Here is an 18,951-nt window from a genome sequence, read left to right as displayed (position 1 = left end):
TATATATATATATATAAATATATATATAAATATGATAATTACTAACATTATAGCACAATACATCTATTCTACAATAGTTCTGTTTAGGATTGCATTTTAAAGAAATTGAAAAAGATTTCAACACGCGGTTTGCAGAATCGGATATATATTAATTCAGATATATATATAAATTCAGCGAAATATTTAAACACTAAGATTCGCTTTTTAACTAAAAATATGATTTCTCTTATTTAATTAGATTTATTCTCATCGGTCTATTTTTTTAATTTATACATGTCTCCTTGAAAAACGATGTTTTTCTATTAATTATTGATTATTGCGACAAATATTATCGAAGTCTCAATAGTCGAATCGAGAACAAGTCCGTACGGAATTCGGGAAATCCAGATTCAAATCTCGGTTCAGATAATATTTTTAATTTTTTACAATAAATTATTTGCAATTTTTAAGATTCTTATTTTAACATTAAATTATATATAGATATATTAATTCTTATAAGATGTATATTAGCATCAATATTATTCAATTGTTTGTCAATTTAATGTGATATTACTACTCTAGTTTTATTCATGATTGCATTTCAAAACTTGAAAAAGATTTTAGCTTGCGGTTTGCAGAATTGATCATGTATTGTACATTCACACTGAAATATTATATTTGAATACTAAGATCCACTTTGGCCAAAAATAGAATATCTCTTATTTGATATAACATAGTAATTATAACATAGTAATTATAAAAATGCAGCTCCTAATCATAATATTTTACCATGTAATTATAGTCATAAACCAAAAAAAGTCATAAGTAAAAAAAAACTGTTCTCTCAGTGTAGAAAAAAATTTTTTTTTAAATTTAATTTTTAAAGAAAAATATCGAAATTTTAAGTCAGTTGCCGTTGCAACATGTAGTGTGTATCTCGATTAGACCGATTTCAAGATCTCGACTATACAATTACTGTGTGGATCAAATGATACTTCTCCGACCTAATGTTTACACACGATATCCTGCCAAGACATTCGTGCCTCTCACACATATAACGTCTTGCGGCTTTTAAACGCGGCTATCATTATTTCCTGCTGCAGCGTCCGTTATAAGACATCGTCGCCGCTGACATTCGGGGCCGCCTCGTTCACAAGTGGGACATGGCACACGTAGGCTACTCTTTATTGTGACGATCATTATTACGATTATAGATTCAGGTCAGGTGTATCCGCATAATGAGCCGCATTACAATCCTGCAGAAATTCGGACGCGAGTTCTTTCGCGTGCGTAATTACATCGCATTTACACTGTCATTGTCATTCCTGCACGAGATATGTACGTGTGTTTCTTTCTTTTTATTTTTTTTTCATTGGAATTTCTCAATCTTTCAAGGTGTATCTCTTCCTTTATTTTAAAAGTAATGCAACTGAAAAAATAATTCTTGAGTTATTATCATGCATAAATTAAATAAACATTATTCTCATAAAAAATTAAGTTACTTAATTTTATAAAAAAAATCGTCAAAAATTACAACTAAAAAGAATGATTTTTAAAAACTCGTCGAAATTGTCAATTGTTGTTGTAATTTAAAAAAGTGATTTTTGAAGGGTTGTAAAATGAAAATGATAAAAATGATATTTAATATTAAGAATATATTCTTTTCGTCAATATCATTTGATCAGTCAATAATTTTCTCTCGAATTGAAAAATAGTTTTTCTTTTCTCAGAAACTTAATTTCTTTTAGTTGTATTACACGGAAAGGAGCGATATGTCTTTATTCCCGTCTGTATTAATTATTATATTTTCGTACATACATATATTTTTATAAACGCGACAAATTTTGGTTTTTCTTTTATCGTTACTGAAAATGCAGTATAAAATACAAAAATTTGCATTCAATACTGTTCTTTTGTATTTAATATCTATTAAAATCTCCGTATAAAATGTCATAAAATTTTTTTTTATGTCGACTTATTTATTAATGCAATCTAATAGTTTACTGTATTACACTGTTTCGCATAAATATCTCTTCATTTTTTCGAACGAATTTAAAGAATATATACATATGCATGCGTGCGTATGATATACGTGTGCATATATACGTATATTATATGCATACATGCATACGGAGGACGGAACACGTGGTTGCATTTTATATCTGGAGTGCTCGCGAAACTATTTTTAGAGTGACGTTGCAGAGCACTGGACGTGTGTGTGGCGCGCCTAACGGTTAACCCTGACCCGGTAATAAATGTTATGCCCTCGAATAAGTAGCTATAGGTGCCTTACCTCCTGTTTGATAATCCGCCCTCTAAGCAGCTCAGCTGATGGTTAGAAACTTGTAACAGAAATCGATCGTAGCGGAAAGTCGCTTAGCATTAACAGCGTGCTTGAGAAAATGCCTTTTTCATGAACGTCATAATGAAAAAAAATCAATGGACGCGATTACATTTCCCTTTTTATTTTCACAAAGCTTTAAGTATCTATTATCATGCGTTTTTTTTAATCGAAAAGAAAAAATTTGCTTATCGAATAAATTGTGAATGTACTTATTATTTATAACAGGAGAGAAATGTAATTTTTCTAGAAAGAGAAATTTCATTTAATATGACAAAATTTTGGATACATTTTAATTTGTAATGTATTTGATAAATAGTTAATAAAATAAAATTGTATAACTGTTCTAAATATAGTGCATATAATTATTTATCAATATAAGATACAAGAGATAAATATAATACTTTACTGGTTTTAAACTTTTTAAGATACCAATAACTGAATGCGTAGGAATTCTGAAAAGCCGATATAATCCGCAATCAATAGTTCGAGTACAGTTTGAGATTGTCTCTCTAGTTTAGTCTATGCAGCCTTAGCTTCAAAATGCAATCAATAACGGATATTTGATGGAATAATCCATCATCTAAATAAATTGGTCGTCTAGTGTCATGATTATTGCAATTAATAATTATTAAAATATTATATCTCACAGAACTCTGTAAGTACCTTGTCTGCATAATTAAAACACCCTTTTAGAATTTAATCTTACACAAAGTTATTAATTGTGCATTTGCAATTATTTTTTTAAAGCTCTTATTTTATCTTTATTTTAAATTATTCACTTATTTGATTTATCATCTTTCACTTTGTGATTTCATATTTGTTTTCATCTTATTATCGGATCAGCATAATACTGGTTAAGTCGATAACACATAGGAAAACAATTCGGAAACGGTCCAATCAGTTCGCATCCTAATGGCACGTTATTCCGACAGACATTTGTAGAGAACAGTTTTCCTCGTTTTATAACAATTGATAAGTGAATATAGACACACTTCAGAAGATTGTAGCCGTCTGATCTGATCGTCGATGCTCTTTCCCAAATCTCTTTATTCACTCATTTTCATCAGCTATACTGACGATGAGTGATCGCAGCTGTAATTTTGTCACCTGATTTGCATTCGAGTATGAATATGATTACATTAGAGTTTCTTTGTCACGTTTTATCGTAGTGTTTTAATAGGACGCATTTGCATATCGAAATTAAATGTAACGAGCAAATAACGCGCACATTTTTGCTTACAATCACGATTTTTTTCAGCACAGTTTGCCTCATTTGCACGCGCGCCAGATATATTATTTTCCAATTAATAAATAATGAATATTAAATATATGTTAAAATTGATTAAATCTTGATTAGATTTTTAACTCATAATTTAAACATATGAAACAGATGACTCTGGGATACTTTTAATTTTTAAATAGCATTGTATGCGTGTGTAATGATTGTGTGTGTGCGTGCGTACGTGTGTGTGTGTGTGTGTGTGTGTGTGTGTGTGTGTGTGTGTGTGTGTGTGTGTGTGTGTGTGTGTGTGTGTGTGTGTGTGTGTGTGGAATAATATTATTTTCATAATTTTATTTTTCACAGTTTTTTATTTATAAGCTAATTATCATATCATACTTTTATTAATAATGTGAAAACTTAAGTGTTTCAATTTTTTATATAGTTAAAAATTTTAAAACTTTTAAAATTAATAATAAAAAATTTTATATAAAGATTATGCGTTTCATGGGTTTTTCACATTCTTGGAATGTCAATATTTCATCAACCTTGCAGTCCACTTCATCAGGGCGAGGAGCAGCCTGATATTGATGAAATGAACTGCAAGGTTCATGAAACGTTGGCATTCCAAGAATGTATCCGAACACGGAGAAAACCCGCGAAACGCATAATCTGTATATAGAAAGCACCCGTGGAAGCCTCAAGAATACTAACAAAAAATTTTAATAAAGTTGATGATACAAGAGCGTTGTCAGTAATTCTCTGAAAAAAAAGAGTAATTAAAAGTTAAAGGTACATTTTAAAAATAATATACTTAATCTATTTCATGCTCAGTGTGGCACCAATCATAATATAATCATTATTGCTTGTTGTTGAAACTTCCTGACTGAGATTTTCAGTCAGAATTTTGAGTAAAAAAATCCTTCAAATCTTTTGAATGTGTTAAGATAATTGTTTCAAAATAAATATTCGTGCTTCTCGGTCGTCTTCATTTCCATGATTGATCAGATATTTTCAATCAGATTTACGTCCGGAGATTGGGAAAGCTAATCCATCTATTGATGTCATTTTTATGTTCGTGAAAATTTCATAAAAATCATATTTCCTTGAAAGCTTGACGATAAGCTATAATTAACATTAATGATAATTGGATGTCATACTAAGTAAATTTTAGTAAATGTAATGTACTTTTAAAATATACTTTAATTTTTTAAATATTACTCATCAATCAGAGAACTACTGATGATATTCTTGTGGCACTGGTTGTAGATCTCACATATGTTTCTTTAGCATCATAAAAAATATCTGTTACGGGCTAGAGAACTTTATATGAGAAGACACATAAAAATAATTCGTATTTCTCGCTTCAAGCAATTCTTGGTAAAATTCAACGTGATCAATATGCACGTGTCATTTTTCATTGGAGGATGAATTTCGGTGAACGCAGGGTTCCAAGACAAGCATAATATTTTAGCGAAAGTTCAACGGCCACGTCTGGCGCGAAATCAAGAACACATTGTCATCTGTGTGCCAGACGTCGTGAACGCTGCGATATCGGACGGTGAATTAAAAGTACGACGTTGACTGACTTATCTTTATAAAGTATCCTTGCCGAGCCGTGTGGCAAATGGATTTTCCAACACTTGACAAGTGACAAGTTCGACGAGCCGAGCGTGACAATGCGGTCGACCAAGTTAAATCCATCGTTAACTTTCGACGATGCACGTATCATTAATATTGTATTTCGATCGAGACATTAAATGATAATTAAAATGATAATATAATTAATGAAGAGAACTCAATCCGGTAGTCGAAACTTGTAATATTTATGTTTATGATAATATATAATATTTATGTTTATCTGCTGTTTAATTTTCTATTAATTACATGTTTTATATTTGAATGTAGACTGTTTTCTTCATTTTTATTTTTTTTTATTTGTATTTTATTCTATCTAATTGTATTAAATTTTCTATGTGTTTGACTCTTATTTTTCCCTTTATTTATTGTTATTTAATTTTTAAATTATAAAATTATATAATTTTAAATTATATTTAATTTTTTAATTATTATCAACATTAAATATTAAATATTAATGATTGTAAATTAAACTCATTAATATTCATTGTTGAAAAAAATAGGAATTTAGTCTTATAGTATAATTAAATGTCGTACACGGAAAGAGCGAATTTATTGAAGTATCTAAAAATTTTAATATCAATCTGAAAGTAATTTTATTTGACCGTCAAAATAATTGTATAGGAATCTCAAATATGACAAAGTTATTTTAATGAAATTATTTTCAGATCTGTATCAACTAAATTTTTAGATTCTAGCAAAACTAATTTTTCCGTATATGTATATACATGGAAAGAACGATTTTGTTAAAATATCTAAAAAGAACACTAGATAATAGAGAGATTTAAAAATAATTTATTAGATTTATCAAAATAGTTATATGAAGAGCTCAAGTTGGTTGCTAGTATGTCACAATTTTTTGCAACATTGTTTATTATGCTTTAGCAATCTACTTAATAATTTTAATAATTTAAAACAAAATTATTTTCAAATCTGTATCTAGCTAAATTTTTAGTTTTACTTTAGCAAAATCTTTCTCATTCTTTCCATGTAGAAATTTTATGTAAAGGGATACGAAAAGATAAGATGTATAAATAAGAATGTAAAATTATAAAACGAAAATGCAAGGTTGAGTAGTGCTAAGTTAAAAAGATAAAAGTTAAAAAGTTAATTAATTTTAATTTAACTTAGTTACATTTTAGACTCTTAACTTTTTAACTTTATTTAGTTACATTTTATCCGTAACTATTAATTTTTATTTTATTTTTTTAAGTTAAGTCTTAGACATAATATGCGGCAATAGTGATAGCTCAAAATGAGGTGAAAATTACAAAAAAGAGCAAATTTACTTGACCATTGAAATTATAAATATTTTAGTGAATTTGTTCATTTTTGTGATTTTCACCTCATTTCAAATTACACACTCGAGTCCCAAATTTCAATCTGTCAGAAACCATATTTCGATCTATCTAATTTCTGATAGGTTGGAATCTATTATTCCTTATTATTAAAATATAACATATCAATACCATTTTCGGCTCACGTTGAACTCACATTGACTGTTCAGTATAAGAGGATTCATTTTCGATAACTTATGAGGAAAGATGTCCGACATTTCGAAATGGCCTTATTACTTACATTTAATAAATATATGAATAAAATATTCAATCAGTATATATAATAGTCTATATAAACAATATATGTAAACAAAACAAATATAAATACAAAACAAATATAGAGAGTATTTTTTAAATGAAGTATCTATTTGTCATTTCCGTTTGTAAGACTGAAACCCTGGAATCTTAAAATAAAAAATAAAAAAAATAAATTTAACTTTTAACTTTTAATTCAATTAATTTTATTATATATATTATATATATATATTATATTTATAAATTAACTTGTATCTTAACTAAGTTAAATTTTCAAAGTTGTTAACTTTAACTTAACTTAGTTAAAAAAAAAGTTAACTTACCCAACCTGCGGAAATATAAATATAGAAAATATTAACTAGAAGTTAATATTTTATAATATATATAATATAATAGTCAATAAAATATAATAGTCAATAAAATTATCGCATAGATAAATTTATTACAAAATTTCGAATAAATTCAAATAAGCGTAACTTCGCGAAAAATGGTCGCATTTAAAAGTTTTTTTTTTCATTTTCAAGTGTAAAGTCTGTACTTTACGAAGCTTCCAACGAATTTCGAATTTGTTCTTGCCTCTATCTGTCATCGTTTAAAAAATAAGGACATGTTTTTTTTTTAAGAAATTTGCATAGTTTGATGCACTCTACGGGGGATGGAGTAAATTTTTCTTGTAAATGTCATGATAACCATCGTAAAGTGTAGATTACTTTTCTCTTACAAATTAAAAAAATATTAAGCTTTACACGATTTTATTTCGAGGAATTACAAATTTACTTATGCAAAATTGTATAAAGTTGAATTTTTTTTTTAATTTGTAAGAGAAAAGCCATATTTTACGATAGTTATTATGACATTTACGAGAAAAATTTACTCCATCTCGTAAAGAGCGTCAAACTATGTAAATTTCTTAAAAAAAAAACGTCCTTATTTTTGAAAAGATAGGGTAGAAATAAGGATAGATTTAAAACTATTGAAAATTTCGCAAAGTACAGCAGACTTTAGCCTTAAAAATGAAAAAAAATTTATAAATGCGACCATTTTTCGCAAAGTTACGTTTATTTGAATTTATACAAAATTTTGATATAAATTTATTATGCGATAATTTTGTTGACGAATGTATATAATATATATTGTATATATATTATATATAATATATATTGTATATAATATATATTGTATAATATATATAGAAAATATTAACTGGAAGTCCATCCTAAATCGAATGGCAAGGATCAAATAATAAATAAATAAAATTATAAGAACGCCTCGGTAATTTAAAATCTTATTTTCTTTAAAGAAGGAAGTTAGCGATCGTTGCGAACAAAGACTTTATACATTGAGTAAAAAAAGAAGAAAAGAATGATAATATCGTAATCGGTATCAAGTAATACATATGCACTTTATCGCGAATTGTAACTTTAACATGATTTGTCCATAATTGAGGATAGCATTTGCACATGTTAATTCGTGAAAAATTTGTCGCGTGTGTCAGATATTACACAACGTTTGTATTCCACACATCCTGCATGTAATCCTCCGTGTTTTGCATATATTAGCTGAGCGTCGAGGATATAGATAATATAAAAAAACTATTCGTTCGTCGCACATCGATCGTTATAGTTGCATAATTACCATTGCTTGCGGCGATAATTTATGCAAAAGCACTATGCTCTTTACACACCGTCGCTCTCTAACCAACTACTAATAGTACTAATGAGATTCAATAACGTTGACTCGAGCAGTCGATAGAGCAAGGGCGTCTTTCCGGGCTGGCCTGTCAAGGACCGGTGTTGTTGGTCCACCGAGGGTCCGGAATCGACCGCGCACGACGTCTAATTTGCCTCACCGACTTGCTGACGGGACCATCCTCGACGAGGACGCTTCTGAGAACTGGTGAGTCACTCTTATCAATTCTATAAATGTTTTTGAAGTGCGATTTTTGCTTCCTTTAATGAAATTTATTATTAATTCTTATAATTTTAATGAAATAGAATTATCTTCCGCGAATTATTTAATATTATAATAAATAATATTTAGCATTAAACATGCATTTGGAAAAATTATGTTATATTGTATAATATTTTATATATTTTATATATGTTCCAAACGTCTACCTTTATAAATGTTTATGTTAATTTCACAAGTTGAATATGTTAGGAAATAACATAAATATTATATAAAAATTAACACAAAAAACACTAACGCATTTGTAAATAAATTGTAAATAAATTGTGAAATTATATTTTTTTCTAAAATTTACTTTAGTAGAGAAATATTTAATTAGAGAATTATTAACTTACAATAAATTAAATTAACATATTTTCTCATTTATTCAGAATTTACATTTTAAAATATTTTTTTAATTAATATAAATTACTTTTATGTTAATTGTTCATAAATTGTGTTATTTTAAGGGAGTGATTGTGTTATTTTCTTACTTACCATTCTATATTTCTACCATTTTATACCTCTTTTTAGAAATTCTTTTTTTTTTAATGTAGCAGCCATAAATTTGAAGTTTGTTAAAGAACCCCGCACAAATCTTACAGAAAATAGATTTCGGTCAAATTGTTTCAAGTTTTAATATTTATAGTTCAAACTTAACTTAAGGATTAAAAGTTCTAACTTAAGGATTAAAAAGAAAACAAAATGCCTTGTTTTTGCTCCAGGATTTTCGAAAGATCATTACATCTTATACGAAAAAATAGTTCAAATAAATTTTTTAAATTAACATTAATTATGAATATTGTTTAATACATTATGAATATATATTGTATACATATATGTTATGAAAAAAATTGTCAGACATAATATCACGAAGAAAATAATCATATTTTTCAATATTTCGAAAAATATTATTACGATATAAAACATTCTAGAAAAAAGCTTTATCTTATTTTCTAATTTTAAGAAGCATATTAGGATTTCCAAAAAGGCAAGGGAACTCATAAATCAAGTACTGCGTTTGTGTTAAGAAATAAGGGGACTCATGTAAAAAACATCTCAAAGGAATGGGACGTTTATCACGTTCACGTCTACGTTGTTAATTCTTAAAATGGCATCATGACTTAAAATGCAGGCATTATCTGAAATAAAAAATTCAAAAAAATTTTTAATTTATATAAACATAGTTCTCGTCCGACCTACGGTCAAATAAAAATTCTAACTTTTTGATTTTTAAAGAAAAGAGTAAGTAAAAAAAATCAAAATTTTATTCAAACCTTTGTCATTTTTGCAAAAATCAATTTTTTTAATTTGATTGTAAGTTGGACGCGAGAGCTTTACTTATATAGATTAATCGTTTTGAATTTTTTGTTTCAGATAATGCTTGCATTTTAAATCATGACAACAGTAAACGGATATTTTTTTACATGCTTACATAAATTTGTTGATGAATGCAAAAAATATCGTATTTATAATGTTTGAAGAATTTTGTAAAGAATTAAATATCACAAAACATAAATGTAACAACTTATGACTGTTATATTAAAAAAAAAGAATTTCTAAAAAGTGGTTATAAAATTGTACTAAAAGCAAGAATACTCCCTTAACATTAAGAAATGTTCTGAATACTAATTTATCATAAATGTTTGCTGTTTATAGCTAATTAACAATTAGAAAATAAACCAGGTTTTTTTTAAAATAAGATATATACTTATATCTTAACGATTAATCATATTTACCGTAGTGTGGAACAGCGATAATTAAGATGCATGATTATACCAAAAAATTTTTCAAGCATTATTCCTATCTGTCATCGTGTAGGAGATAACTAGTCGTGTTATAGAACGTCCATCTGGGAATACAGAATCTGATTAAATAGCACGGCAATCAGAGTAACGAAGCTCTCTCTCGCCTTGCTAACGATATTGCACTGTATTGCGATGCGTCAGTGGTATCGCGACGATGAGTCGAGCAATTAGCGAGCCAACGGATGGCCTTTTCGTTACCCGATCGATTATCGCTGCAAAGTAGCCAGGAAGATATTAACAGTGCGAATAGCGACTAACCTACATATCTAATGCCAATTACTTTAAAACTTTAGTCACGATTCCGAACTATAACAAGATTGAAGCATCAAGCATGCGCTAGCCTGTCCGACTCTTCTTTTGCGTTTACTTCTTTTGTATTCCTAACGTTCACATGCTTAAACGAATTCTATTATCAAATTCTATTATCTTGTGCGCAGAAGGATGTCCCGGACTTCTCTCATATACCTTTTTTCTTATTTATGCTTTAAACAATACCTTGAAATTTATTTTAACTGTTAACTGGAAAAGAAAGACTACTCGAATGTTGTGCGTGTGGATATTATTCATTACATTTTCGAGACAAGATCAGCTTTTGATTATAACTGGACTTTGTCAAATCGTTCTTGAGTAAACAGTTCATGTTCAGAAGAGAAATGTCAGACTGACGGAAAGATCGACAAACAACCATCGAGCCGTCGACTGCAATGAGCTTCGTGTTCGATGTGCTTTTTATGCTTGTATTTATAGCCGCGTTTCTGCTGAAGAACTTAGCTGAAATTTTGAGACATGATTTAGCAGATAGATCTTGATAATCAATTTGATATTCATTACGTTATATTTGTAATAAGGATAAAATTTGTCGTCAAATACGTCTGATTTTTGTTTCTCATTCCATTATTAATTCTTGAAAGACGCTATACATATGTGCGTGCGTGCGTGCGATTAGTATTAATCCACAACGTTCTATATAGAAATAGTAATAATGTAATCTTCTTACGGACTCTCTCATTCAACAACAAAAAGATCCGAAAAAATCAGGGCGAATGAGAGTCAACGTGATAATTAATATAATACACAATCTTAAATCTTTATTTCCAAAAAATAGTATGTTTCAGTTCACTTTGGAACCATCCTCAGCATACAATTTCAAAATATCAATCCCTTCATGTCCAAGAAAAAAATCACCACCAGATTAACAGATTAATTTGATGTTGTAATCTATTCAAAACATTAAAACAATTATCTTATAAATATTTCGAAACCATTTTATCCACTAAGTTACAAATTAACATTAAAAAATTGGTGATTCACCCCAAGATATAGAAGGAATTCGTCTCGACATTCGATCAATTAAAATTTATTATTACTAAAGATCATATCAAGTTAAAAAACGCATGTTGATCGTAGCTCGAACGAAACATGACTAATACATTTAATATAATAAGACATGCCAGATCAACAAGGAAAATAAAAAGAAAAAAGAATAATGTCAATACATAAAAAATAATTTGTCCAACAAAATGTTGGACAACAAACTATTTAATGTCTTTTAATAATGTCTTTTAATAATATGTACATAATTTGATGTACACTTTCTATATCCGAGCATAAATTGAAATTATTTTATTGCGTGAATATATGAAAGCACTCAGATATTAAACGTTTATTAAGAAAATACTCTTCATATAATATCGCGACATTCTCCCAATCGAAGTCATATTTAAATTCAATGCTCTGTGATCACCGATTGGTTGTTACTATTACGGTGATTATGATGCTCAGCCAATCTAGTTTTAAGTTTTCTTCCTGTCCAACATAAGAGGCATCGCAGGTTTTACATGAGATTTTATACACAACTATTTTTTTCTTTTTTCTCTTGAGAAGATGTCTTTATATTCCTTGATCAAACTTTAATTTATTTAAGCTAGTAAAAGCTAATTTAGTTAAAGATTTTACTACTTCTTTTGTCTGAAATTTTTGGAATATATGGTAATATAAACCAAGAAGTACAATTCCTTCTTAATTTCTTCATTTGCTTCTTTCTTGTATCTTGTACTTTTATGAATGAAAATTTTAGAACGTGCGTTAATAATATTAAAAATTAAATCAATCGGATAATCATTTTTTAGTAATGTACTGATAATGTGTTCAAAATTTTTTTGGTGATATTTAAGAACCGATAATAAAAACGTTCTATCATGCCTATTATTATACCTCTTTTTTGTGAGAATGGATGTGACGATAAAAATTAAAGTATCTTTCCGAATACGTAGGCTTATGGCAGTCAAATTCAATTAGATTGTTTTTTATTAATAATAGTAATATCCAAAAAATTTTCCGCCTTGATATTTTTGAATTTTTTATTTTCTATAGAGAAAAGAAAATCATTACTTACGGAAAAAACTTTCAATTTATTAAAATTAACCGTACCAGCTACAATTTGATGCCTCATCCGTACAAAAGGGGGACATTAGAATTCGTCCGTTTTTTTTTTATTCAGAATGATTCAAAAATCTCAAAAATTCACCAACATACTTTCTAGAATAAATATTGGCACTTCAATTTTAGAAAATAATAGAATGTAGTATAATTTATAATTACCAAAAAACTCAAAGAAACTTGTACGAACAAACTTGTTCGGTCACTAGTGACTCCTTCTTGTACGCTAAGGGTTAAGAATTATAAAAGAATTATAAAGTACTAATCTTTAGATTACATTTTTACGTAAAATCTAGAAGAATGTTAGATAATTTTTTTATGTGACATACGCTCTGTTCTTTTCAGCGGAACTTCTTGCATCATTCATTTTTTCTCCTCTTCTCTCCAACATTGAAGAGAAAAGGAAGAAAAATGAACGATGCAAGAACTTCAGCTGAAAAGAACAGATTTAATAAGATACTGTTTGTTAATAAAATCAATCTGTTTCAATTTTGATGTAAATATTTTAATGATACAAATGTATCAACAGTTACATATTAAATTTATATTTATATTTATAATTATATAATATTTTTTTAAAGAAATCTATATTTTGAGGATATTGAAAAATATTGATGAAAATTAGTTTATTATTAGGATTCTTATTCGTATAATATTTTCCTGGGTTATTTTTCGAGAATACTGAAATTATAATTCTAATATGTTAAAAACAATGAGAGTAAATCGTGATTTTTTGCATTTATTTAATCTGATTTTTTTATTTGTTATTTAGTGTTTAACTTATTTTATTATATAATTAAAATCAAAACTAAATAATTTAAGAATAATTTTTAAACTTAAAATTAATTACATTAATGGAATGGGCACATAAGAGTCAAGCTCAGTAGTCAAAAATCTTTTATTCTAAATGTTCTTCTATAAATTGGTTATCAAACAGCATGAGCGATATTCGTAATACTTCCCCCTAAGAGACTTGAGAAAATAAAACAAAAGAATTATACACTAATGATGGCTCGGAAGATAACCGAAATTTGTGAAATATAAGAAAGATGTTGCGTCTGCCAATTTATAAAGAATAGAATAAAAGATTTTTGTGCTCTAACTATCACGCTTGATTCTTATATGCTCGTTCCATTAATGTGATTATATAATTTTATTTTATTTTTGAATGAAAGTCTGAATATAATAAATCAATTTATATATCTATTTATATATTATAGATAGACGTCTTTTTACCAAAACAAAGTTCAATTTTATTTATTAAATAAACAAGTTTTCTTAAATGGAATAATTAATCAATAATTTATTTTAAATTAAAAGAAAGAGTTGAACACTTTATTTGTAAAGATTGAAATTTACTATTAGTCATATATATTTATATACATCCTTTAATCAAATTTAAGCAAATTTTTTCATTGAATTTTAAGTTTAAATAATGACATTTCCATTTTAAAATATTCCCTCAGTTAGTCAAATGGATAATTAGCGCTGCCTAATTTTTATTTTAGGCAGCACTTATAAGCAAAAAAATTGTTATAAAAATTAATTTGAAATATAAGATAAAATATTTAACATAGATTTATAATATATTTGTATTTCATAATACGTTAATATTTTATGATCATGTACATTTTTGATAGACATAACATGTACACATAACTTAATATTCTCAAGATTGCTGAGTGCTGTGATATCATTTGTATAATGAAATTCAAGTTCTTGTGAAACAAAAATGTGAAATCCAAGTGCTATATCATAGAGAGCGATAGATAGCTAGATAGATCGTTACCTTCGTTTCCAACATAGATATACAATGTTTTTTACCGTGTACGAATTAATTGTTCGTAGAAAATAATCGTACATATCATCAATCTCGGGAGTGCAATTGTTTTAATTAGTAATATGTACGAATGAATATAATTAATAATAATCTCTTTGAGAGTTTATATTATCTATGTATATGTATCGCTCTATTACTTCTAAAAATGACACATCTCAAAAAATTAATTAATTTCTATATCTTTTAACTTACGTAACGATCTTTATAGTCGTTAAGAGAATTACAAAAATAGGATTCTAAGAAAAGGGAAAAAATGATTTTTGAACTTGATAGAAAATTATTGACTAATTAAATGATATCAGCAAAAAGAATATATTTTTAACAAATCAAATGTTTGTCATTTTTGTCATTTTTGTTTCACAATCCTTAAAATTTGTTCTTCTTCTGTTGTAACAATTTCGATGTTTTATTTTACTTGTGATTTGATGATATTTTTATAAAGTTACGCTATAAGTTCATTTTTAATTGATAACAATGTACATGTAATGTTTATTTAATTTGTTCATGATAATAATTCGAAACATGTTTTTTAGTTGTGTTTTAGTTTAGTTGTGTTTTTAAAGTAAGAGAATGACATACTTGTTTATCTTAAAATATTAAACACTTCTATTTTACACTTAAAGCCGTTTACTGTTATTTTTAATTTATCATATTCGACAAAAACCAGATGATGTGGTATTTCAAAGTCATGTTTTACGGAAGTTTTGTTCGAAAGAGATATAAAAAAGAGATATATCCTATATCTCTGGGAAAATATCTCGTGTCGAAAATCGGAATTGATATCGCGCACTGCACCCGTTGGCATTTCTCAATTCAAGTTCACTCGAACACACGGTGCAGTATCTGATGGCCAGGACTTGGAAATCTATCTACGTTCGTGAACACACTCGAGTAAACAACCGGGTGTTGCGGAAATGACGACCGTATGCGATGAAAGAATACATAAACAGGGACCGTCCTCGTCGTCATCAGAGATCGATTCTGTGTTTGCCCGAGTTAGTTTCTCTTCGTTAAAGTTACAAGTCCGACGAAGAAATGCACCGACCATCATGTGTGGACGTGATTTACAAGAGCGTCGAGACGCTCATTAGGAATCGAAATTTCTGAAAATAAATCCATCTAAAATCAAATCATCAATCAAATAAATAAATTCTTTTTATTCTCGAAGCATGATGTTGCGCTTTTCGTGAGTTTATTTCCGTGTTTTGGAAGCGGCTGATCGATATGGCCGATTTTCCGCGAGCAATTTTGGCCATGGTGATTGTATCATACAATTCTGAACGAAGAAAATCTTCGAAATCCCAAGTGTTGAAGGTGCTACCTTCTCGAGTTGTTTTTAATGAATGACATTGCTTGTTCTATACTAAGAGAAAAATATTTGGTATTTGTGATTACGTAGTAAAAAAAATATCTATATAAATAATATATACATATAAAAATTACATAATTTGTGGAGGAAATATATAAAGTTGTGTAAATTATTTTTTTCCAAAAATTAATATTTTTAAACCTAATTGTGTGAATATATTTTTTATTAAACGGAAAATTACAATAACAGTATACTACATTTTATAATTTCTGTATAAATAAATTTCTGTATGAATAAATATTCTGTATGAATAAATTTCTGTAATATTATATAATATAATAATAATACGTCATATGTATTATTATACTTACATTTTTTTACATTTTTATGTTCAATCATAAAAGCACAAAAATGAAATTATTCTTTTTTAATTAACTAGTGTGCAGAAATAAATTTTTAATTGAAGTTAAACGTATAGAAATAATTTTTAATTGAAGTTAAACGTATAGAAATAATTACGCATTAATTCACCAATAGATTGCGTACAATTTTTCTTAAATTTATGTTACTGACATATACAAAATACATAAAAATGCTAATGTAATATGTGTAATGTATTATTATTATTATATAATATTATAGAAATTTGTACATATAATATTTAAGTATATAGGATATTATAAAATATACGTATTATTGCAATTAACAAAGAAACTATTAGATATGATCTAATTGTAATTTATTGTAATTTTCCGTCTAATATAAAGATGTTTACATTAAATAAACATTAGAGAGTAACTTAGAAAAGAACTAATTTTTGAACAAAATAATTTTTAAAATATTTCTACTAAAATTATATAATTTTTTAAATAATTATGGAATTTTATACCTTCTTAGTGTACAAAAAGCTTCTGATATTTTAAGTTGTAATTATAGTATATATATATATATATCAAAAACTTTTCTTTCAATATATTCTTGCCTATTTATCAACAATTTTTATTTTTTATAACTACTTTGACTAAAAATTGTGGGATGCAGTTCCGAATGACTCCTGCTCGCGATCGATCTGAAATTTTATATATAAGTTGTTTTTGTAAGAAATAAAAAAAACTTACAATTTCAATTTCGGGAAAAAAAAACTTTTTTTTATAATAAGAAATGATTATTATAGACTCTTGATATTAAAATAATATAAGAAATTAGGCAAATGAGAGTTTCAGTATTTAATGCATTGATATATTTATATAGATAAAATTTAAAATTTATATTTATATTTATATATTTGATTTGCTGTACAATCAAACATTTCGATCATCTCTTGGAGTCATCCTTAGCGAGATCAATGAAGAAAGATATTTTTTTTTATAACATATATAATGACGAGCGTATTATCATCTTCTCCTCCTCCCCCCTGCTTGAGAAATGCACGACTTCCACGCGAAGCAAATTCCATTTCATCTCGCCAAGATGCTTACGTAAAAAAAAAATTAAATTAATCATTGCATATGTATATTATATATATTATAATTATAAATAATTATATTATAATTATAAAAGATATTGTTATGTGTATTGCATGTTATACATGTTGTATATTATATACAGAATTTTAGTTGATGTGGTTGCTATGACTAATTTATAAAATAATTTTTTTTGATTTCCCGAAGTTGAGATTATGTATTTTTTTATTTCTCACATTGAATAGAATTTATGCGACAAAATTTCAAGTTAATTGCGAGCAGGGATCATTCGGAACTATATCTAAATTGTGTTATTTTTTTAATTAGTACATAAAAAATGAATTCAAAGGAAAAAAATGTTAATTTATGTTATAATTTTTTTCATTCGCTCGCCGAAATGAGATCGATATAATTTATTGTTATTTATTTTTAGATCGAAAAAGAATTATTTATGGCGGATATTAATTACGCGACATGGGAAAGATATTATGATTTCACGAAATGTATTGGTTCGATCAGGATCAAGGAATTTAATTTCATTCCTCTCATTTGTCTTCTAATGATAACTACGAAATTTTCCATTGCTGGCTTTAGCTCGCTGAAAATTTCGTATATATCGCAATTTATATTGTAATAAAAAGACAGAAAAATATGTTTTCACCAGAAAATTCTCAATAAAAGACACCTGAAAGACATCTCTCCTCAAAGCCGTTGAGAGACAAATGTGATTTGTGTCTGAAGATATAACTACAGATGAAGAAATATAAAGTAAATAGATCGAAACTAGATGTATATACTGTGTTTCACTACGAATCAATATAGATATTTTGCTTAGTTTTCTCTAATATCTTTGATGAATATAAATAACCACGAGCGTGACCTGATAGAAAAATCAAATTTACTCCAAACGCAATTTCCATGAGTTTTAATAAAGGATGTTGGAAATATGTAATGTAATCTGTTTAGAATATTATATCAGCATTATTTTGTTGAGCCATCCAGACCAAGTTGCGAACAAATACGAATGAACAAATCATGACGCTGTTTGCATTCATTAAAACAAGTTTTTCATTCTTATTTTCACGTTTAGTTGCTTAATCCGATTTTTTAAATATAAAATACGCTTTTCTGTAAATTATTCAAAAATTTTTTTTATTCGAATAAAATATTTAACTTTTATTTAACAACTTGGAAATTGCCAAAATTTGTTATAGTATTTGTGAATTAATTTTGTTGTCTTTTATATCGAAAGAATCTCGTTTGCTGCAAATCGATTGCTTACACTGACCTAAAACATCTTTGCCTACATCACTTTTACCAACAATTCGTTTACTTACAAACACTTTTACTTTTACTTACAAGCGTACAAATAT

At 27.3% G+C, this 18,951-nt stretch overlaps 1 protein-coding gene across 1 annotated transcript in view; it reads left to right on the top strand.

Annotated features, from left to right (window-relative positions):
• LOC105623872 (potassium voltage-gated channel subfamily H member 2) overlaps positions 1–18,951 on the top strand; it is a 168,446-nt gene that overhangs the window by 1,694 nt on the left and 147,801 nt on the right. Inside the window, exon 3 of the mRNA XM_012205245.1 lies at positions 8,494–8,668. Coding sequence (XP_012060635.1) covers positions 8,494–8,668 — 175 coding nt within the window. The remainder of the gene's footprint in view (positions 1–8,493; positions 8,669–18,951) is intronic.

Source organism: Atta cephalotes, assembly GCF_000143395.1.
Source record: "Atta cephalotes unplaced genomic scaffold scaffold00066, whole genome shotgun sequence".
NCBI lineage: Eukaryota > Metazoa > Arthropoda > Insecta > Hymenoptera > Formicidae > Atta > Atta cephalotes.
This window is presented reverse-complemented; position numbering and strand designations above follow the sequence as displayed.